The sequence below is a fragment of the Megascapheus bottae genome, chromosome 19 (genome assembly GCF_031878675.1).
Source record: "Megascapheus bottae isolate mThoBot1 chromosome 19, mThoBot2.hap1, whole genome shotgun sequence".
Taxonomy (NCBI): domain Eukaryota; kingdom Metazoa; phylum Chordata; class Mammalia; order Rodentia; family Geomyidae; genus Megascapheus; species Megascapheus bottae.
In genome coordinates, this window is record NC_143527.1 from 41,631,450 (window position 1) to 41,654,099 (window position 22,650).

The 22,650-nt window shown below is 46.2% G+C and overlaps 1 protein-coding gene across 3 annotated transcripts; it reads left to right on the forward strand.

Annotated features, from left to right (window-relative positions):
• The first annotated feature begins 1,687 nt into the window (after nucleotides 1-1,687).
• On the forward strand, nucleotides 1,688-20,785 carry Cidea (cell death inducing DFFA like effector a). 3 transcript variants are annotated; one of them, XM_090353428.1, is made up of 6 exons: nucleotides 1,726-1,793; nucleotides 6,816-6,951; nucleotides 10,829-10,973; nucleotides 13,352-13,498; nucleotides 17,540-17,721; nucleotides 20,380-20,785. In XM_090353428.1, exons 3-6 carry the CDS (start codon nucleotides 10,842-10,844, stop codon nucleotides 20,525-20,527), a joined length of 609 nt encoding a protein of 202 aa, XP_090209554.1. In that variant the 5' UTR covers nucleotides 1,726-1,793; nucleotides 6,816-6,951; nucleotides 10,829-10,841; the 3' UTR covers nucleotides 20,528-20,785. The 3 variants fall into 3 exon arrangements, with proteins under 3 accessions (XP_090209552.1, XP_090209554.1, XP_090209553.1); XM_090353427.1 differs by having other exon boundaries at nucleotides 6,816-6,947; XM_090353426.1 differs by lacking the exon at nucleotides 6,816-6,951 and having other exon boundaries at nucleotides 1,688-1,793.
• The last annotated feature ends 1,865 nt before the right edge of the window (nucleotides 20,786-22,650 follow it).

The following is a 22,650-nucleotide window of genomic DNA, read 5'->3' on the forward strand; positions in this document are numbered from 1 at the left end:
CGAGTCCTCCCTTTGTTCCTTTTGCAGTCTGCATGTATACATTACTACTAACATAACTCCTTGTTCATTCATTCATTCATTCATTCATTCATTTGTTCACTATAAGCTTATAGCCACGGCTCAGTCAGTGAGCTCTCTAGACTTAGCTGGTGTGACAGACCTCTGGGTTCCTCATTTTCACAGCTCCACAGTCTCACCCCAGGTTGATGCCTGGGAGATAGTGACTGGGATTATCTCTGACTTATGCAACTCCACCCCAACGAATAAACTAGCATGGTGGAAGGCACCTAACATCCCAGCTGTGCCAGAGGCTGTAGGTAGGAGGATCCTGGCTTGAGTTCCACCTAGACAACAACTCAAGACCTTATTGGAAAAATAAAGCAAAAAAAAAAAAGTGCTGGGAGCATGGCTCAAGTGGTAGATAGCCTACCTGGCATGCACAAGGCCCTGAGTTTAAACCCAAAATGATTTTTAAAAAAATGAAGAGGAACGGTTGGGAGACTTGACCAAGCACTGGATCAATGACGGTGTTAGGAGTGGATGTGCCCCTATGATTATGAGCACAGAGCTGCTTTTTTCTCTTCAGAAATGCACATCAGAACCTTCCATTTGAAGGGGTTTCCAGGAAGCTCAAGAGGGAGGATCACAACCCCAGCCGGTGAAGCCTGGAAAGTCACCAAGAGGGCCTGAACGTGTGTGACGCAAATGGTAGAGCACCTGAGCTCCCAGTTTTAGAAAATTCGTTTTAGAAAAATAAACGAGGGAGGCAAGTTAATAGCCCTCGTGCTTCTGATCTATTGAATTGTTGTACCCCACAGTAATCTTACTGGAGTTAGTTAGATCTGAAACTGGGTTTTTGTGAAGTCCAGGAATCTCAAATTAGGTCTGGCCACTTGCCCCCATAAACTGAGGAAGACACGTGGTGAAGGGCACGGTAAAGCAAGTTTTATTACATGACAGTCACGGGACAACAGCACTTCGGTACATCTTCAGTCTTCTGCGGTACACACAGGGCTTCAGGTTCAATAAAGAGGATCGGAGGCCGGGAATGACGAAGGCAAGGCCTGGGGGACCATTAGCTCAGTGTTCGACCTTGGGGGAGTTCTGGAGAACTGTTACCCCTTTATTACCGGAACAGAAGGGAAATAGGTGGTTTCCTAAGTGTGAGGCTGTTTGAAACCATAAGAAAGCGGGGTGCCCTTAGCTCATGTCTGTACCCCTAGCAAATCACCAGGCCGAGATGTGAAGATGGAAGGAAGCCAGCCTGGGCAGGAAAGGCTGCTGGGACCGGAATAAACAATTCACCAGCAGAGAGCCGAGGCGGCGCTGCGCTCGGGCGCACAGCCTTGAGCACAGAAGCTCGGGGACGGTGTCCAGGCGCCGAGTTCAAGCCCCAATACCGCCCCCTCCACTCATAATAATAGTATATTAATTACATATAACACATAATTACATACCTATAGTAACACACACGAACAGAATAGAGTCATCGTTGTTACTCTATTCTGCTTTCCCACAGACAAAACCGTGCTTCTTGCCCGGCTGATGCCCGCGGTCGACCCAAGCTTCGGAGGTGCCGCAGGGCAGCTGGGGTTCCCGGGACCCCGGGGCAGCGACCCGAGCCGCGCGGGGCCGGCGGGCGCCCGGGATGGAGGGGGTCACGTCGCCGCGGGGCGGGGCCGACGGCCGCGGGGTTTAAGAGTCGGAGCGCGAGCCGGGCGGGGAGATCGGAGCGACCCAGGACGAGCGAACGGCATGGAGATCGCCCGGGACTGCGCGGGAGCTCTCATCAGGCGAGTCGAGTCGCACACACGCGGCCCCGGGCCCGGCCGGGCTGGTCCCTCCCCACCCCACCCCGCGCAGGATCCCGCCTGCGCCCCGAGCGCGCCCCGCGGCGCCGCCGCCGCTGGGTCACAGGTGTCCGGCCTCCTCCGCGGCGTCCCGGGAACCAGTGCCCCCGCGAGGGCGGCCAGGCCCGGGCCGCAGACTCCGGCAACTGGGGACCGATCCCTGGCGCTCTGGGTCCTGACCTGACTCGGCCTGCGTTGCCTCTTGGGGCAGTGCAGGCTCTGACTCGCCAGGATCCGGGGCTAGGCTGGGACCTTGGCCCCTGAGATTGGTAAGGGCCCCTCCCTCCCTTCCTTCCTGTGTCAGGACCTCGGGCTTTTCCCTCTCGGCGATTATGCTCTACCACCTGCACTTTCAGCTTTTTCGATGACTAATTGGAGTTGAGACAGCCCTGCCCCAGGGCTCCTGGGGGCACGTGGGGCCTCACGTCTATTCTGTTTGGCTTTATTTTTGTACTCAGATAGACCACTCCAGCTCTTGGTAGAATCCTGACATTGTATGGTGGTAACTTTAAAAAAAAAAAAAAAGTGGATTTAAGAGAGAAGACCTTGAAACCTTTAAAAGGAAGGTGATGAACCAGATGTGTAACTCTCTGAGGGTCTTTGTGGAGAGGAGGGAGAGAGATTCAGCTCTCAGACCTGGGGTGAGTGGAAGCTTACATACCAGTGAACCATCTAAAGGGAGCAGGATGTAAAATCTGCAAGGTCAGATGCTTATACCTTTGTGGATGGTGCCTCAGCTTCCTTCTCCCATGCAAATAAATAGAGTTCTTTACCTTCTGTACAAGTTTAAGTAAATACACAACAGCTCCGATATACATCATTCCAGCTGTCGGTGACAAAAGGCAGAAATCCTGAAGTTTCTATAGCAATGAAATCAAGTGGTAGCTTCACCATCACAGGCATAAGGAACAGCTTGCTTTCCTCCAGATTTCTTAGTCTGTGCCTTGAGCACCCAAAAGGTCCTATCTTCACTTTTACTTTTAGCTCCTCCCATTTGCTCCTGTTTCTATTTAGGTTTAAAAATCTATTTGGGGGGTGGTGAGGAGGGCACCAATACTGGGGCTTGAACTCAAGGCCCTGAAGTTAACTTATCTTCCTTTTCTCCAATGTTGGTGGCTCTGCCACTTGAACCACAGCTCCATTTCCAGCTTATTGGGGGGGGGGGGGGAGAGTAGTTAATTGGAGACAAGAGTCTCACAGATTTTTTTCTCTCCAAGATGGCATTGAACCTAAATCCTCATACCTCAGCCTATTGAATTAGGATAACAGATAGGAGCTACTGGAGCCTGGCTTTCTTCTTAAAAGTCTTATTTTCCTTACCTACCTTCTTGACCTGCCCCTTCAATTATTTCAAGAGCTTCTTGCCATTCTCACAGCTCTCTTCACAAACACTTTAAAGCTCAAGGCCAAAGTCCTTGATTCTTTTGTGTTTTCCTTCCATTTCTTTGAATGCCACCCCTTTCTAGAAGTTAAGGACTGCATCAGTTTGGAGTGTATCCTTCTAAATCTTCTCCCAGAGAGGAGTATTCTTGGAATATGCAGGAAATGGCTGGAGTGAGATTTAAGAACAGCTAGTCCATCACTGGTTTGTATCTGCGTAGGAGGAAAGAAGAATTAAGGCTAAGACTGTTTGTATCTGAATGTCACAATACTTTACCAAGATCCAACATGTATCTGGGTGAAGTCCCCATGGGATCACAAATAAGGTGGAAGTGACATACTTACGACATGTTGGCAAATCAAAACACTATGACACATCTGATCTCTTGAGATATTCGATTTAGCTTAACAGGCCCTCAGTGTGAATGTCTTTTAGTTAGGGACAAACTATTGGTGCCATTCTCTGAACATCTACCTGCCTCTAGATTGAGCTGCTATCAAGATGTGAATACTTGTTCAAGGGGAAAGGTAGTTTTCTTTTCTCCTTACTCTTGTTTAAAATCCTGACTAGACTATGGAACCAAATTTTGCAAGGTGCTTACACTTCTATTAACCCTAGTCTGCTGAGTTTCTGCCTCCTTTGGTGAGCCTTAAACTGCCTGAATTATTATTAGTAAATAATTGCATTTTTTCCAGGGAATTAACAATTTTTGTTTATTTTTGGAAACAACAATTTTTCAAAACTTAGATCACTGGTGGCTCTCACTTGTAATCTTATCTACTCAGGAGGCTGAGAATTGAGGATCATGGTTTAAAGCCAGAAAGAGCATACACATGAGAGAAACTCATCTCCAGTTAACTACTAAAAAAAAACCAGAATCATGCCAGGAGTTTGGCCTAGTAGTAGAGTGCTTGCCTAGCATGCACAAAGACCCAGGTTTGATTCTTTGGTACCACATACATAGAAAAAAGCCAGAAGTGCTGCTATGGCTCAAGTGGTAGAGTGTTAGCCTTGAGAAAACCCAAGGACAGTGCTCAGGCCCTGAGCCCAAGCCCAGGACTGGCAAAAAAACAAACTCAGAAGTGGAGGTATGGCTCAAGTGGTAGAACACCAACCATGAATGAAAAAAACTAAAAGAATGGAAGATCCTCAATTCAAGCCCTGGTACAGATACACAAAATAAATGAGTTACAATTAGATACTTATAAGCTAGAAATATTTCTTAGTAATAGAGGCTGGGCTTCATGCCCAGGTAGGTATAAACAATTTCAGAGTGTTAAACAGTCATTGGTTTGTTGAGCTATAGTCACTGGAGACCTTGGTCTTAAAGAAGGCAGTTGGACATCTCTTAACAAAACTCTGGGTACCAGTTATGGTCATACAGGTGTTTATTGTCACAGATAACATTTGCTTTGTCTTTGTGTCCTATCCACAATCCATTCATGCTTAACCCTGAAGTGTCTATACTTTTGCCCAGAATGTCTACTTTTGTAATTTTTTTTGGGGGGGGGGGTCAGTCATGGGGCTTGAACTCTGGGCCGAGGTGCTGTCCCTGAGCTCTTCAGCTCAAGGCTACCGCCTTACCCCTGGGCCCTGAGTTCTTCAGATCAAGGTTACTGCCCTACCCCTTGAGCCACAGGGCCACTTCCAGTTTTCTAGTAGCTCATTGGAGGTAAGAGTCTCATGGTCTTTAGTCCCCAGGCTGGCTTTGAACCACGATCCTCAGATCTCAGCCTCCTGAGTAGCTAGGATTACAGGCGTGAGCCACCACACCCAGCACTTTTGTAATTATTTAGGCTATCTTCTGGGGCTAGAGCATGGAGCTCAGTGGTAGAGTGCCTGTTTAGCATGCACGAGGCCCAGGGCCCATGTCTAGTACAAGAGGATAAAGAAGGATAAAACAGTAGAATTTGTTTAGTTTATGTGCCACTACTGGGGCTTGAACTTAGAGCCTAGAGTCTCCCTTAGCTTTTTCACTCAAGGCTGGAATTCTACCACTTGAGCCACAGTTCTACTTCTAGCTTTTGGGAGCTTAGAGTCTAATGAACTCTCCTATCTGAGCTGGCTTTGAACTGTGATCGTCAGATCTCAATATCCTGAGTAGTTAGGATCACGGCATAATTTACCAGTGAACATATTTTTTCTTTTACCAAGAAACTTGGTTTTATATAATGATTTTGGTGAGAATGAAGTCATGAGCCAGACACCTCTTGTCCAGATGACAGGACATGGTCTGTGTACAGAGCATGCATAGACTGGACCTGCCATTGAGAAGGCGCCCTTCTCCTTGGGCACGTTCCAGGACTAACAAATGCTTCTCAAACCCTGTTTTCCACTTCAGGGCCGTAGCTCGTGATCTTCAGTCCCCCTGCTGTGGCTTGTCTTACTCCTACTCTTGACTCCTGTTCAGGGTTCCCTCTTTTCTAAGTAACAATGAAATCTGGGTTTCGTTCTGTCATCATCTTTCCCTGAAAATCCCTTGGGTGATGACTGTATCACAGATGGCACCAAAGTATAGTTAGCTCTCTGTTGTTGCTGTCAGGTGCATGACATCACATCCAGCTTTTCTTGTTGAGGTGGAGTCTTACAAGCTTTATTGCTCTTGCTAGTCTGGATTCTTGATCTTCCTAATCTCAGCCTAACCATGTAGCTTCAGAAGATAGCTAGGCATCACCTTGCTCAGTTATGAGAAGAGGATCTTGGGAACTGCATAGGATGGCATCAAATTAGGACCCTGCCACTGGTGCCTTTAGAAAGTATGTTTCAAAAATTGCAGTTGGGCACCAGTGGCTCACTCCTATAATCCTAGCCACTTAGGAAACTGAGATTTGAGGATCTGAATTCAAAGCCATCCCAGACAGGAAAGTCTATGAGACCCTGATCTCCAATTAGGCACTAAAAAAGCTGGAATTGGAGCCATAAACTAATAATAGATGTGAACTATTCTCTGTTAAGACTAACCTATCCCCAGGGCCCACAAATGAGCTTGCTTCTTGTCACCCAGTGAACTGAAGCTGAGCCCCAAGTTCGGGGGAAAGGTAAGTTCAGGAGCCAGGTCTGAAAAGCAATACAGTCATCCCTTAGTATCTTTAAAAGATGGGTTCAGGATCCCCACATTGGAAATCCAGAGAAGTTAATGACCTTCTATAAAATAATGTATCATTTCCACATAATCCATAGAGCCTTCTGAATGCCCTCCTCTAGATTGTTTATCATACTGAACACAATGTGTAAATGGCATGTGAACAGTGCTTACACTGGATTGTTTAGGGAGTAATGACATGCATTTTTTTTTGTATACATGCATTTTTTGGTACTGGCCCTAGGGCTTGAACGCAGGGTCTAGACCCTGTCCCTTAGCATTTTTGCTCAAGGCTGGTACTCTACCACTTGAACCACATCTTCAATTCATGGTTGTTGTTGGGTTTTTTTGGTGGTTAATTGGAAATAAGAATCCCAGGAACTTCCCTGCCCATGCCAGCTCAGCCTCCTGAGTAACTAGGATTACAGGCCTGGCCCACCAGCATCTTGCCAGCTTGTTGCCTCATGTCTTACTTAAGTTGGCAAATTTTCTCCTTCCCTAGGGAAAATACAAAGATTTCACTGTTTGCCCCCATGCTAGGAGACAAGCTACTAATCCCAATATTCAAGAAGATTCTGTGAAATCTGATGTCTGTTATCCTCTGAATTCTCCCTCGAGCAAACAACTTACTTCCTTAAGTGAGTTACTTTCCTTCTCATTTCAGAGTATCATGTGTACCCATTCTCCCAGGAATTTGGGATCAGTTGTTCTCAGAGGTAGTATATCTCAAAGGAGAATTGGGAGGCTCCTCAGTGGTCTTGTTGTTTGAATTTGTTTTCGGCAGTCCTGGGGATTGAACCCTGCTCTTCATGTTCTACCACTAAGCTCAACCCTGTCCCCTCAGAGGCTATTATTTTAATTTTGACAAAAAAAAATCAGATGGGTTGGTGCTCTGCGGTAGACTGTATGCTGGTGACCAAGGACACAAAGCTTTTTCCCTTTGCCCTGGGTGGGAAAGAGGTGGCATGAACAGGTCACTTTGTGCCTTTTTGGGTGACTTGTTGATCAGTTAGCTAGCCCAGAGTTGGTTTGTTTGTTACGTAAGCTCAGTGTATATAAATGTTCATTTAATTCCTTCCTAGGTTCTAGTCGTAAAGAGTCTTGGTTTTATATAATTTAACATTCTGAGCCACTGTCCTCATGCTAGGTAAGAATGGCGGGGAGCACCACACTGATGGCTCACGCCTGTAATCCTAGCTACTGAGGAGGCTGAGATTTGAGGGGTAGCAGTTTGAAGCCGGCCCAGTCAGAGAAGTCTGTGAGGTTCCAATTGACCACCAGAAAGCTGGAAGTGGAGATGTGGCTCAAGTGGTACAGTGGTAGCCTTGACTGAAAAAGTTGAGGGACAGCACCTAGGCCTTGAGTTTAAGCCCGTGTATTGGCAAGCACGTGGGCGAGTACATCCGCGCGCGCGCACACACACACACACACACACTTAAAAAAGAATGGTGGTGGGTGAGACCTGTGTACTCCCTGATTTCTTGGGTCTTCTATGGATCTTTCTCCACCATGTACCAGGTCTGGGTTAGGAAACAGTACAAGTGAGAGGAACAGCGATTGCGTGGCCTTTGCCACCTATCGTGTGACTGTCTGGAGGGCAGCTGGAGGCAGGAAATACCAGCAGCCCTTTATCTTGTCAGATGGTCAAGGACAGTGGGAACTCTCATTCCCAGGATGTGCACATTCACAAGCCCACTGGTGCTTGCCAGGGCAGGCGATCAGCCAGGTTCACCAAGGATAACCAGGTCAGATATGTGTCCCTGGCCACTAGGGGCTAGACCTGACATTGTCATCCTGGCATGCACATAGATGGGCCAGGTGTTTTGGACTCAGTGAGCAGGTCCTAGACATTCTCATGAATTGTAGCAGTGGTTACAATTCGTGTGTGTGTGTGTGTGTGTGTGTGTGTGTGTGTGTGTGTGTGTGTGTGTGTTCATGCACTGTACTGGACCTTGAACTCAGGGCCTCTTACTCACCCTTAGCTTTATCACTCAAAGGTTGGCACTCTGCCACTTGAGCCACCCCTCCACGTCCAGATTTTTTCTGGTTAATTGGAGATAAGAGTCTCATGGGCTTTTCTGCCCAGATTTGCTTTGATTCTTGATCCTAAAATCTCAGGCTCCTAAATAGCTAGGATTACAAGGGTGAGCCACCAGTGCTAGCTAGCCATGGCTTTTGCTCTAGGGAGTGAGGGGAGAGGGTGGGATGAGAAAGATAAACTCTCAGTAGTGAGGTCCAGTACTCCTTGTTCTGGGGAAAAAAATTTCACCTTGTAGAATAGGCCCTGAGGTAAGAAAGTCAGGTTGGAAAGCTCAGCATGGTGTTGGTACACATATACAACCCTAGCACTTAGAAGGCTGTTTTGCAGCAGCTATAAAATTGTCCTAAGCCAGGAACCAGTGGCTCATGCCTGTCCTAGCTGCTCAGGAGGTGGATGTCTTGAGGACTGGTATTTTTTTTTTTTTTTTGCCAGTCTTGGGCTTGAGCTCAGGGCCTGAGCACTGTCCTTGGATTTTTTTCTCAAGGCTTGAGCCACAGCACCACTTCCAGCTTTTTTCTATGTATGTGGTACCAAGGAATGGAACCCAGGTCTTCATGCATGCTAGGCAGGCACTCTACCACTCGGCCAAACTCCAGGCCCCTCATTTTATTCTTTTTTTTAAATAGGATCTTGCGTTTATGCCCAGCCAGGCCTTTCATCCTTTCATGCTTCATACCATAGTGGAGAGGACTGGTGTGACCACTGAGCTCAGCCAGTGGTGCCTTTTTCAAACCATTCATTGGTAAAGATCCACCCCAGTCAGTGTCTCTGATGTAGTCAGAAACTAGTCTTTGCCTAGAAAAAGAAAGGAAAGACTTTTAATGGATCTCTCTTCTTAAGAGATTCAAGAAAAGACTCTACTAAATGATATTTATGATTTCCAACACTTATTATCCACTTATTTAGACATAAAAAAGAATAGTCATCTGTGAATATTTGAAGAGATTTAGCCTGGCTTAGGGGTAGTTAAGGATTTTCAATTCTTTGGCAAACCTGGAACTTGCTCCTAAGTGCCTTGTGACACAGGCTGAAACCCTTCCTCCAGTCTTCCAGTTGCATGAATGGTTCTTTTGTTCTTAGCTTAGCCCCAGTTCAAAAACTGGTTGGGGTGTGTATCTGAAAGTGTGGCTCAAGAGCAGAGCCTTGGGCCTCGAGTGTGGCTTACTGGTAGAGTGCTTGCCTAGCTTGCAGGAAGCTCTGGCTTCATACACATACGCAGAAAAAGCCAGAAGTGGTTCTGTGGCTCCAGTGAAAGGATGCTAAAGCCAGGTTTGTTGCTACAGTGACAGTAGTAGGCTTGTAAGTTAATTTCTGAGCTAATCTTACTGTATAAATATGCAAATGTGTATGCATGCGTGTACATGTCCATGTGTACATGAGTACATATAAGTACATTGCACATGTATATGTGTAAGAGTGTGTACAACATGTGTGTCCTCATGCATGCAACATGTAAATGTGAGTGTACATGCATGTTCGTTGTGTGTTGTATCTGTACCTAATTCTAACTCTGCTTCCTGGCTCTAGAAATTATTTCCTTGGGCTTTTAACCATATAGTCTATCCACATTTGCAGAATATAGCCTTTTGGAGATTCTAGGGACCAACTAGCTTTATTATTAAATTCTTATATATATTATTTTACATAAAATAATAACACGTCACAATATATATATGATTGTATATAGGGATCGAATCCAGAGTCTAAGCCTACTAGGCATACATCCTATCACTGAGCTGCACCCCAAAGCCTTCTTATTTCTTGTTTTGAATTTGATGCTCTTAGTGTGCCTTCCCAAATCACTTCAGCAGAAACTTGAAATGGTCTGTCAGCAAAGGGATAGGAGCGGATGTGCCTTTTAGTTTGATGTGCTGCTCAGAAGTATGTGTATGTGTAATTTTTGTGTGTACCCTGTACTGGGCCTTAACTCAGGGTCTGGAAGCTGTTCCTTAGCTTTCTTTGCTCATGGCTGGCACTCTACCACTTCTGGCTTTTTGCTGCTTAATTGAAGATAACTTTTCTGCCTAAACTGGCTTCAAACTGAGATCCCCAGATCTCAGCTTCCTGAGTAGAATGATCAGTAGATGCCCACTTCTCTAAGCATAATTTTCAGCCATTTCTCTCTCCCCCCCTCTCTTTATTTTGTTGGTCGTGGGGCTTGAACTCTGGGCCTGGGCACTGTCCCCGAACTCTTCAGCTCAAGGCAATCGCTCTATCACTTGAGCCACAGCACCACTTCTGGTTTTCTGGTGGTTCACTGGAGATCAGAGTCTCACATAACTTTTGTGCTGGCTTTGAACCGTGATCCTCAGATCTCAGCCTCCTAAGTAGCTAGGAATACAGGTGTGAGCCATCTGCGCCTGGCTGAATTTCTTTGTTTTAAATGTAGCTATTAACATGACATTATTTCTGTGCAGTTCAAACCTCTTAAAAAAATAACATCAGTGATGTTTTCCTCTCTACCTCTGCTGCAGGCCCCTGACATTTATGGGTTCACAGACTAAGAGAGTGCTGCTAACACCCATCACACAGGCAGCTCGCCCTTTCCGGGTCTCCAACCATGACCGAAGCAGCCGGCGTGGGATAATGGCAAGCAGCCTGCAGGAACTCATCAGTAAGGTACCACAAGCACAGCCCTCCTGCCAGCCCACACAACCACCTCCACTAATCCACGCCCAGGTCAGGGGACCCAGCCAAGACAGAAAAGTCAAAGAAGACAACATGTCAGGCTCACCAATCCGTCTCTTGGCTTTCGGGCTCTGTAGGGAGCTATTTCCAGGTGGGTGAAGGGTAGGCCTAAGTTGTTAGGAAGCATAATTGTATCTCAGTACTGTAAAAGATTGGCATTCAAGCCTGGCACTGGTGACTCACACCTGTAATCCTAGATACTCAGGAGGCTGAGATCTAAAGGATCATGGTTCAAAGCCAGGCCAGGCACGAAAGTCCAGGAGTCTCTTCTCTCCAATTAACCAATAGAAAACCGCAAGTGGTGCTGTGACTCAAAGTGATAGAACACTAGCCTTGAACTGAAGAGCTCAGAGACAGCATCCAGGCCCAGGGTTCAAACCCCACAACTGACAAAAAAAAAACAAAGAAAAAAACGAAGAATATTGACATTCAGACACAAAACACTTTCAAAGCAGTGATCAGTTGAAAATAATAGCTTTGTTTCTTTGACAAGGGAGAATTATAAGGACTTGGGAAGAGTGGTTTTGATTATAAAAGCCAAGACAAAATAGTCCTTAATCTAAAACAGTGTCCTAGACCACCAAATAAGGAAGAATCTTCTAGAGTATCAGAGAAGCACAGCTCAGACAGAGATGCCCGAGGAATGAGAAATGAACACCCAGCCCAATAAGCCAGAGACTACATGTCACATAAGGCTACAGTTCTTAAAGTATGGGGCATGTAGGGATATTCTGTTAATTCATCTAAGTATGTAGGCCATCATAAAATGATGAATATAAAATCCTTTATCTCAGGCCAGGAATGTGACTTAATGGTAGAGTACTTGCCTAGCATGCATGAAGCCCTGGGTTTTAATTCCTCGGTACCACATAAACAGAAAAGGCCTGAAGTAGTGCTGTGGCTCACATGGTAGAGTATTAGCTTTGAGCAAAAGAAGCTCAGGGACCATGCCTAGGCCCTGAGTTTAAGCTCCAGGACTGGCAAAAAAATAAAATCCCTTATCCCTGTTTTTTAGAAAAATAAGTCCACATAAGATCTCGCTAGGCCCCAGGTGGCACACATCTATCATCTAGCTATGTGGGAGCTGAAATTAGGGGGATCATGATTCTAGGCATGCCAGGGCAAAAAAGCCCATAAGACTATTTCAGTGAAAGAAGCTGGACTTAGTGGTGTGAGCCTATGGTCCTAGATGTGGTAGGAAGCAAAAATTAGGCAGTTTGCATACCAGGTGTGCATCCCAGAAGAAAGCAAGACCCTATCTAAAACAACAACAACAATAATAATAACAACAACCAGTGCAGGAGGCAGGTACTGGTGGCTCACACCTATAATCCTAGCTATTCAGGAGGCTGAGCTCTGAGGATCACAGTTTGAAGCCAATCTTGGCAGAAAGCCTATGAGACTCTTATTTCCAATTAACCACCAAAAAGCCAGACGTGGAGTTGTGGCTCAAGTGGTAGAGTACCAGCCTTCAACAAGAAAGCTAAGAGGCAGCTCCCAAGCCCTGAATTCAAGCCCCAGTACTGGCATAAAAATAAACACTAATAACTGGTGCAAAAAATAGCTGAAGGCATAGCTCAGGAGTACAGCGCCTGTCTAGCAAGTATAAGACCCTGAGTTCAAACCTTATTTGGACAAATAAAAGAGTTCTGGGGCTGGAAGCATGGCCTAGTGGTAGAGTGCTTACCTAGAATGCACAAAGACCAAGTTTGATTCCTTGATATCACATACATAGGAAAAAGCCAGAAGTAGTGCTATGGCTCAAGTGATACAGCGCTAGCCTTGAGAAATCCCAAGGACAATGTCCAAGCCCTGAGTTCAAGCCCCAGGATGGCAAATTTTAAAAATCATTTTTTTGTTTTGGCAAGAGTTTATTTTAGAATAGGTTAAAGAAAGGAGAAAGGCCGGGAGTTTGGCCTAGTGGTTGAGTGCTTGCCTAGCATACACGAAGACCAGGGTTCGATTCCCCGGTACCACATACATAGAAAAAAGCCGGAGGTGGTGCTGAGGCTCAAGTGGTAGAGCTCTGGCCTTGAGAAAGTCCAAGGACAGTGCTCAGGCCCTGAGCTCAAGCCCAGGACTGGCAAAAAAAAAAAAAAAAAAAAAAAAGGAGAAAAGGAAATATTTCCTGCTTCTTATGCTGAAAATGGGAGTTTTTTAAACTTAAAAAAATGATTTGTAGGTTCCAACCAACATATATCTTCAGCATTAAAGTACTGCCCAAATCAGCCAGCATGTCTGTAAACATAACAGATGTGTCTAATGGAAGTGTCTGGCTCCATCCCAATTTTCCTTCATTGAACACCTAGACTCTGGATGCTCTGGTCATAGCGGCTGGCCTGGTAACCCTGGTGCTGGAGGAGGACGGCACTGTCGTGGATACAGAGGAGTTCTTCCAATCCTTAGGAGACAACACCCATTTCATGATCTTGGAGAAGGGACAGAAGTGGACGCCGGTAAGGAACAATTTGGTTATCCATGCAGTACTGCGCAGACTGTGCCGGCCAGGAGACAGTACCTCCTTGGGAATTGACTTGGGTTCTTCCTAGATATATGCTTTGTACACTTACCTAATAACCGAAGGATTCTTAGGCTTCTAGAAAACTTAAATTTAGGCTCTAAATTGAAAACAAAGAAATTTGAGGAACAGATTCAGCCAGTGAGGAACTGCACATTCTGTTAACAACAGATCTAACCTGGTGACTAGTCCCTGTCCTATTTCTCAGAAGAATGGACAGGTTGACATAGCCAACTGTGTGTTTGTGTATGTGTGTGTGTGCGTGTGTGTGTGTGTCTATATGTGTGTCTGCCTGTGTCTGTGTGTATGCATGTATGTGTGTGTGTGCACTAGTCAGTAAGTCTGTGTGTATGCATGTATGTGTGTGTGTGCATTAGTCAGTATTCTTCACTATAACAAAATACTTGAGCTAATTAAGAAGACAAGGTTTTGTTTGTTTGTTTGTTTTGGCTTGCAGTTACAAGTTCCAGCCCAAGAGCTTTGGCTTTGTTTTTTGGAGGTCTGTGGTGAAGCAGCGCACCCTGGTGGAAGAAAATGGTGGTGCAGACCTACTTGTATCATAGGCTAGGGAGCAAAGCAAGAGGGGAACAAACAGGATCCCCATTTTGCAGATGCCAAACAAATGGCATCCAAACAGGATGCCATTTTGGGGATACAAGTGACAAGCTTTCATATCCTCGGAACTGAAGCACAGCCTCTGACCTAGAACCCCCACCCTAGCCATGTCTCCTGAAAAAGGCAAGCACCTATACCTGGGAAGACATGTGTGGAAGTATCCATGTCACCAGTGTTTTCCACAGTAGATGTGGAAAACAGATACACATGTCACCAGAGAATGGAGACACCTACACATACCGTCACCAGTGCACATCTCTATAAATGCATGTATACACATAAGCCTTTATACATGCACCAATGAAATACACATGAGCTGGTGTGAGGTCCAGCTCAAGCGCCTCATGCTCCATCTCATCGCCCTATGCCAAGGGAAATGAGCACAGATTGGACACTGAACAAGTGGGCCTCAAACCTTTTTCAAACCTTTACTTAAAACTAACGAGGGCTGGGCACTGGAGGCTCACATGGGTAATCCTAGCTACTCAGGAGGCTGAGCTCTGAGGATCATGGTTCAAAGCCAGCCCAACTAGGAAAGTTTTTGAGACTCTTATCTCCAGTTAACCACTAAAAGGCCCATGTGGAACTGTGGTTCTAGTGGCGGAGTGCTAGCCTTCAGTCATAAAGCTCAAGGAGAACACTCAGGTCCTGAGTTCAAGCCCCAGGACTGACACACAAAAAAAATCAAACCCCAATTGAAGATCGAGTATGGTGGCTCAGATCCTAGCTTCTCAGGAGGTTGAGAATCACTGTTCAAAGACGGCTCAGCTAGAAAAATTCACCCGATTTTATTTCCAAATAACTAGCAAAAAAAAAAATCCAGACTGACCTCTGGGAGTGTAGAGGACTTGCCTAGCATGCACAAAGCCCTGGGTTCCATTCCTCAGGACCACATACACAGAAAAGGCCAGAAGTGGCTCTGCAGCTCAAGTGGGAGAGTGCTAATCTTTGAGCAAAAGAAGCTGTGGGACAATGCCTAGCCATGAGTTCAAGCCCCCGGACTGGCCAAAAAAAATCCTGAAAGTGTGGCTCAAGTACTATATAGTACTAACTATGAATTAAAATGCTGAGAGCACAAAGCCCGGAATTCAAGCCCTGATAGGTATCAATGCAATCAATATGTATCAACCAACATATAGCTAGCTAGCTAGATAGCTAGCTACCTAGATATAGATATATCTCCGTGCTGGTAGTGGGACTTGAACTCTGGGCCTGGGCACTGTTCCTTAGGTTTTTCACTCAAAGGCTAATACTCTACTTGAGGCACAGCTCCACTTCCAGGTTTTTGTGTTTAAAAGGAGATAAGAATTCCACTGACTGCTGCCAGGTCTGGCTTTGCATGTCAATCCTCAAACCTTAGCCTCCTGAGTCACTAGGATTACAGACATAAGCCATGGATGGACATGGGGCCAGGTATTGTTTTTGTAAATGAGAACTTGGAGGTAAATTTGGAGTTGATGGTTAATGGGTGACATGTTTCAGCATCTCAGAGGGGTGTGGCGTGGGTTCAGGGCTGGAGACAATCGCAAAGTGGCGCATCCAAGGAAGCATTTGAGGCTGTGTCTCCACCAGGAATTCGGGTCAGGGGTCTTCTGAGCAGGGAGGGGCTGGATGCAAAGCTCTGCTCTACCACTGAGCTCTTCACCCACTGGTTCTAGGTCCTGTCTTGATGTGTACTTCCCAACCATTGTCCTGCAGGGTAGAACAGTGCACGTCCCTGCAGACTGTCCACCCTGCATGTAGCCTGTTCTGTCTGTCCCTAGGCCCATTTTATGATTTGGGTGAGAACTTCCACCAGCAGAGGTCTCCCTCCTCAGACTCACACTGTGGAACCCTACAGGAGGAGACGGTGGCCCATTAAGGAAAAAAGAAGCAGGGCAGGGAATGGGCTAGCTGCTGTGCCCAGATGTTAGGTCATTTGCGTGTTAGTTTAAGAGGATCAAGACTAAAGAAAGACATTGAGGGAGAGTTGGGAAGGTCTGGGAGGCAAATGATAAAGAATTGTGGCAGGATAGTAGCTAAAACCGCTTATTGAATTTGTAGTCTTAACATAGTTTTTTTTCTTTGTTTTACAGTACTAGGGCTTCAACTTGGGACTTCCTACTTGCTAGGTAGCCTTTATTGCTTTTATATATCTGTCAAGCCTTTCCAGTTATACAGGAAGCATAAATAGGAGAATCATGGTCCAGGCTATGCAAGGCATAAACGTAAGTCCCTATTTCAAAAATAACCAAAGCAAGCTGGGCATTGGTGGCTCGCACCTGTAATCCTAGCTACTCAGAAGACCGAGATCTGAGGATTCTGGTTCAAAGCCAGCCAGGAGAGGCATATCTGTAAGACTCTTATCTCTAATTAGTCACAGAAAAAAGCCAGAAGTGGTGCTATAGTTCAAGTAGTAGAGTGCTAGTCTTGAGTAAAAAGTAACTTAGAATAGTACCTAGACCCAGAGTTTAAGTCCCAAGACCAGCAAAAACTAACTAAATAAAAATAAATAAATAACCAAGGCATAAAAGAGTGAATGTCTACCCAGGAAGTGCAGAGACCTGAATGCTAGTGCCACGAAAGAGAGAGAGAGAGAGAGAGAGAGAGAGAGAGAGAGAGAGAGAGAGAGGGGGGGGGGAAGGAAGGAGAGGAGGGGAGAGGAAGGGGAAAAGATGAGAAAAACCTGGAAATGTCTTCATCTGCTTTTTCCCCAACCTAGGGGACCCACTTGTGTCCTGAGTTGTCAGAAAGTGGATTCTGTAAGCATTTGTTGTGGGCCTTATTTTCTAGCATCCTCAGGGGACAAAAGCTAATACAATGGAACAGCAAATGCTTACAGAAAATAAGTGTAGGACCCAAAGCCTGGTCAGACTCAACCTGAATCACTGAACAGGAAATAGATGAGAGGAGGATTCAGAGCTCTATATTTGGATTTAATCAGAGTATAGACATATTGACCTTCTAAAAATATGATACAGTATTGGGTGCTGGTAGCTTACACCTGTAATCTTGGTAGCTCAGGAAACTGAGGATGATGATTTGAAGCCAAGCCTGGATAAGAAAGTACCTGACTCATTTCCAGTTAGCCACCCCAAAACTAGAAGTGCAGCTGTAGCTTCAGTGGTAGTGCTCCAGCCTTGAATGAGAAAGCTAAGCTCCAGCACCCAGGCCCTGAATTCAAGCCACAGTACAGGCACCAAAAAAAAAAAAGAAAGAAAGAAAGAAAAAAAAGAAAAGAAAGAAAGAAAAGATTCAATTACCACAGCTTAATTGTTGGCAGATTTTAAGCTGACATTTGGAAGATTCTAATAGCAGAATCATGACATCTGAGACTCGCCATGTGCAATGTTCCTCAAGTCTGTGCCTTGCTTCTTTGTTCTAGGGTAGCAAGTACGTGCCGGCCTACAAGCAACCAAAGAAATCGGGAATAGCCAAAGTCACCTTTGATCTATACAGGCTGAATCCCAAGGACTTCCTGGGCTGTCTCAATGTCAAGGCCACCATGTATGAGATGTATTCAGTGTCTTACGACATCCGGTGCACTGGATTCAAGGCCATGCTGAGGTAATCGACTCTAAGGGCTCCCTTTGCGGGTCTGGAACCCCCCCTTGGTACAGGTTCAGGTGGTTTCTCTGCTCCCTGGACCAGCTTGAGGGGGCACAAATGCTGTTTCAAGCATTACAATCCACACTGTCTTAGCCATTTAATGCTATCCCACAGAAAACTCAAAGTCAAGGCCACACAGATTTTCTTTCCTTCCAAAGACAATTGAATTCTAAATGGACACAAAAGTGAAGTCACAACTACAAAGAAGATCCAAATTTTACTTAAAAGAGCTAGATGTACACATGTAAAAGCCTGAATTCTAAAATGGCCTTGAGTGACTCACATCTGTAACCCTAGCTAGCTACTCCAGAGGCTGAACTCTGAGGAGTTCTGTTTTAAGCCAGACAGACAGTTTGGACAGACAAATCAGAAAGACCCTTACCTCTAGTTAACCAGCAAAGAGCTTGAAGGTAACGGTGTGCCTCAAGTAGTACCTCACCAGCCTGGAGTAAAAAAGCCAAGCAAGAACACAAGTTCTGAGTTCAAGCTCCAGTAATGTGCACACGCGAGAGAAAAAGAGCGCGCGCATATGCGCGCGCACATATATATGCGCGCGCACATACACACACACACACACACACACACACACACACACAATCTTAATTCTAAGATTGGATACTTACAACATGAGCCTGGCTTGCTATAGTAACCACCAAAACTTCATGAATATTTTTCTACATGTGTCTTCTCGGTTCCTGTTAAGCGACCTGAGATTGTGTGTGTGTGTGTGTGTGTGTGTGTGTGTTTTATTATTATTATTATTATTTTTAGTGTTGTACTTGAATTCAGGTCCTGGGCACTGTTGCTTAGCTTTTTTGTTCACGGCTGGCATTCCACCACTTGAGTCACAGCTCTCCTTCCTGCCTTTGGCTGACTCACTGGAGAAAAGAGTCTCATGGACTTTCCTGCCTGGACTGGGACTGTCTTAGCCTCCTGAGTGACTATTGGGATAACAGCTGTGATCCTCCAGTGCCTGGCTTCAAAGAGGTTCTTTACCTTTGCGCAGGCTCCAGATGAGCCCTTGAACTCCTTCAGGAACTTCTCACCGAGTCTCTGAAGAACTAGTTCGCTGTGGTGGAAGTAGAGAAGAGAGAGGCTGGCAGCGGCAGGCAGGATTTTGATGTCAGGTGTAGTGGAAGTACATGCCTGCACTCCAAGTACTTGGGAGCTGAGGCAGGGTGATCATGAGTTCGAGGCCAGCCCAGGCTACTCTCTTTAAAAAAAAAAAAGAACCAAAAAATACTTGTAACAATTGTCTTCAAGTGCTGCCTGTGTCACCAGGGTGGGGCAGGGCCTGCTGATTTCCCCTTTCCACTGGTCCTGTAAGGAGTGCCCTGCTCTGCCTGGGGACATTGCTGGGAGAAGTGCTCTCCTCGTTGCCCCAGGCTTGCTCAGGCATGGCTTCTTCCTGCCTGAGCTTGTCAGTGGCTGACTACTAGACTGTGATCGCTCCTGGAGGCCAACACCTGAGGTCTAGGAGAGCTTTGATTCTGTGCTGAGACGGGAGGGAACAGCTGTTCGATTTAGTTCTTAAAGCGAGGCTGGAGAGTTACAGCTTAGAAAGGTAAAATGAAGGAAATGAGCCTTACCTCAAGGCCCACATCAACAAAAGCCTTTGTGTCACTGATTCTTCCAAGGGGATCCCTCAGCCACCACAGGGACTCTGCTCCCTGGGGTTCTGCAGGAGGCTCAGGGTGAAGGGCTATTTGGGGTCTCTTCCTCCCAAGGGGGAGCTTCAGCCATAGCTGCATGGCCCACAACCAGTGTGTGACATGGGGAAAATCTAAGATCAAGGATAAGAAAAGTGATGGGCTGGGAATGTGGCCTTAGTGGTAGAGTGCTATCCTAGCATGCATGAAGCCATGAGTTCGATTCCTCAGCACAACATACACAAAGTGCTGTGGCTCAAATTGATAGAACACTAGCCTTGAGAAAGCTCAAGGACAGTGCCCAGGCCCCAAGACTGGAAAAAAAAAAAAAGAATATAAGGAAAGTGAGGCTTCAAAATTTTTTAGTTTAAAATAACTCTGGCTCTGTTTTTGTAAAGAAGAGGCAAGCCCACGACAAAATATTCCTTTTCTGTATGTTCAAGACCAAGCTACAGGGGGCCAGGAGTTTGGCCTAGTGGTAGAGTGTTCACCTAGCATGCACAGAGACCAGGGTTTGATTCCTTTGTACCACATAAATAGAAAAAGCCCAGAAATGGTGCTGTGGTTCAAGTGGTAGAGATCTAGCCTTGATAAAGCCCAGGGATAGTGCCTAGGCCCTGAGTTCAAACCCAGGACTAGCAAAAAAATGAAAAAAAAAAAACCCAAAAGCTCGAATCTATCAGCCATCTTCACCAATCAGACCGTAGGATCATAATTCTCCAGAGTTTGCAGCCTGGTCTCTTTAAGGCATGGCCTGGGCTGGGCTTTCAGTTGGCTGGTGCAGTCGGTGGGGGTGTCACTGTGCATCTTAGGGTGGCCCTGGGTAGCCTCAGGTCACCCAGGACTGAGCATTCTCAGTCCTGTGAGTGACATCACTCAGTTGCCCTGCTGTCAAATGTGACACTGCCTCTTGGATCTCTGAGGCCCTGGGACTCACTGACCTGACTCCTTTCTCGCTCTATTGCAGGAGTCTGCTGCGCTTCATGTCCTATGCTGCCCAGGTGACAGGACAGTTTCTCATCTACATGGGCACATACATGCTCCGAGCCCTAGGGGACACGGAGCAGCAGCCTGTGCCCAAGTCCCAGGTCAAGGGCTGCTTCATGTACAGATAGCAGAACCACAGTGGCTGAGGGCTCCACACAGAAGTGCGGTTATGAAGTTCCAAGATGCTTTTGTGTTATTTACCGCAAGTTCCTTCTGCTGGGAAGGTGGAAGGATCTGGAAAGAGGCTTGCTGGAGCAGCAGGAGGGCTTTGAGGGCCACATGAAAGACAGCAAACACAGAGGTATCTGAAAGGTAGTATGAATATGTAGCAGACCCTCTGGGCATCTCGCCTGCTCCAATAAAACCATCACAAGAATCGCATAAAATGTGTTATACTCCCTGTGTCTCTGTCATCTCTCTAAACGCGACAAAAACCCATCACACAGAAACAAAACTCAGCCCCAAATATTAGGCTGGTATGGGACTTGAACTCAGGCTCTTGGCACTCTTCCTTAGCTATTTTGCTCAAGGCTAGATCTATTCCACCTAAACCACAGCTCCACTTCCAGCTTTTTGGTGGTTAATAAGAGTCTCACAGACTGATCTAGCTTTGGACTCATTCTTTGGATCTCCACCTCCTCAGTAGCTAGGATTATAGGTGTAAATCACCAGCACTGGCTCCGTGTGTGTGTGTGTGTGTGTGTGTGTGTGTGTGTGTGTGTGTGTGTGTGTGTATTGGTCATACGGCTTAAACTCAGGCTGGGTGCTGTCCCTGAGCTTTTGTGCTCAAGGCTAGCAGTCTACCACTTGAACCATAGCTCCATTTCTTGTTTTTATGGTGCTGACCTGGAGATAAGAGTCCTGAACTTTCCTGCTTGAGCTAGTTTTGAATTGCAATCCTCAGATCTCAGACTCCTGAGTAGCTAGTGGTATGAGCCACCAACACCCAGCTTAAGTCTTTACTTACTGTGTTATATGGAGGCTCCTTTAAAAGTCACCCTTTAAGGCTGGGAGTTTGGCCTAGTGGTTAAAGTGCTTGCCTAGCATGCACGAAGGCCCGGGTTCAATTCCTTGGTAACACAAACATAGAAAAAAAAGCTGGAAGTGGTGCTGAGGCTCAAGTGGTAGAGTTCTAGCCTTGAGAAAGTCCAAGGACAGTGCTCAGGCCCTGAGCTCAAGCCCAGGACAGGCAAAAAAAAAAAAAAAAAAGTTGCCCTTTAATGAGCCCAAGGAGCCCTAAACCTAAGGACCTGATCTTTTGTGGTGCCTTCTAACAGCATGATCAGCCTTTTCTTTTAAAACAAACTGCTTAAAAACTGGGTGGGGGTCTAGTATAGTGACTTCAGTCCTGGGACTTGGTTCCCAGGGGCAACAAGGAGAAAGAAATGCTGCTAGTCCTTCTTCCCTCGCTCCCAGGCTGGAGACACCTCAGGAGCTCCAGATACAGCATGACTGGGTGAAGGCTCTCTGAGGACCTTGTCTAGGGGGTCTTTCAGTCTCATGGTACTTCCTTCCCTGGAGCTAACTTTGTCACTAGGCCCCCCACCCTAAGGAAGCTAGATGTCAGCATTGTCACCTACTCCAGAAGCCTCTCAGTTGCATTTCTTCCTGTGCCCTGCAAGCACAGCAGAGAATGGGCTTTCCAGAAGGAAACAGGGTGCTACTCCTAGATTGAAGGGGAATAAATTCTACCTAACAGACAAAGCTGTTCCTATTGTCATCTGTGAGTAAGAAATATTGCACCTTAGTTGGGTGCTAGTGTCACATACCTATAATCCTGGCTACTCAGGAGGCTGAGATTTGAAGACTTGCAAGGCTGGGCAAGAAAGTCTGTGAGATTCTCACCCCCAATTAGCCACCCCCAGGAAGCAGGAAGTAGAGATGTGGCTCAAGTGGTAGAATACTAGCCTTGAGCAAAAAAAGCTAAGGGACAGTGCCCAGGTTCTGAGTTCAAGTCCCAGTACTGGCATGTGGATAGATGGATAGAAAGATAGATCTATTTAACTCTCTATCCATCCATCCATCTATATCTATAATGTCTTTTCCCTTCCCAAGCTGCCAGCTCTGGCACAGTGAGGACATGACAGAGTATCCTAAACCACAAAACTAACAATTTCCAAACCCTTCCACTGTGCTCTCCCCAGGGGCCTAGAAGTCCTCCCTTTACAGGTTTAGTTCACAGTCCACAGTTAGTCCAGGCCAGTCCTGGCTCAGCCAGGCTGGGATCCCCACACATCCTGTGGCCAGAAAA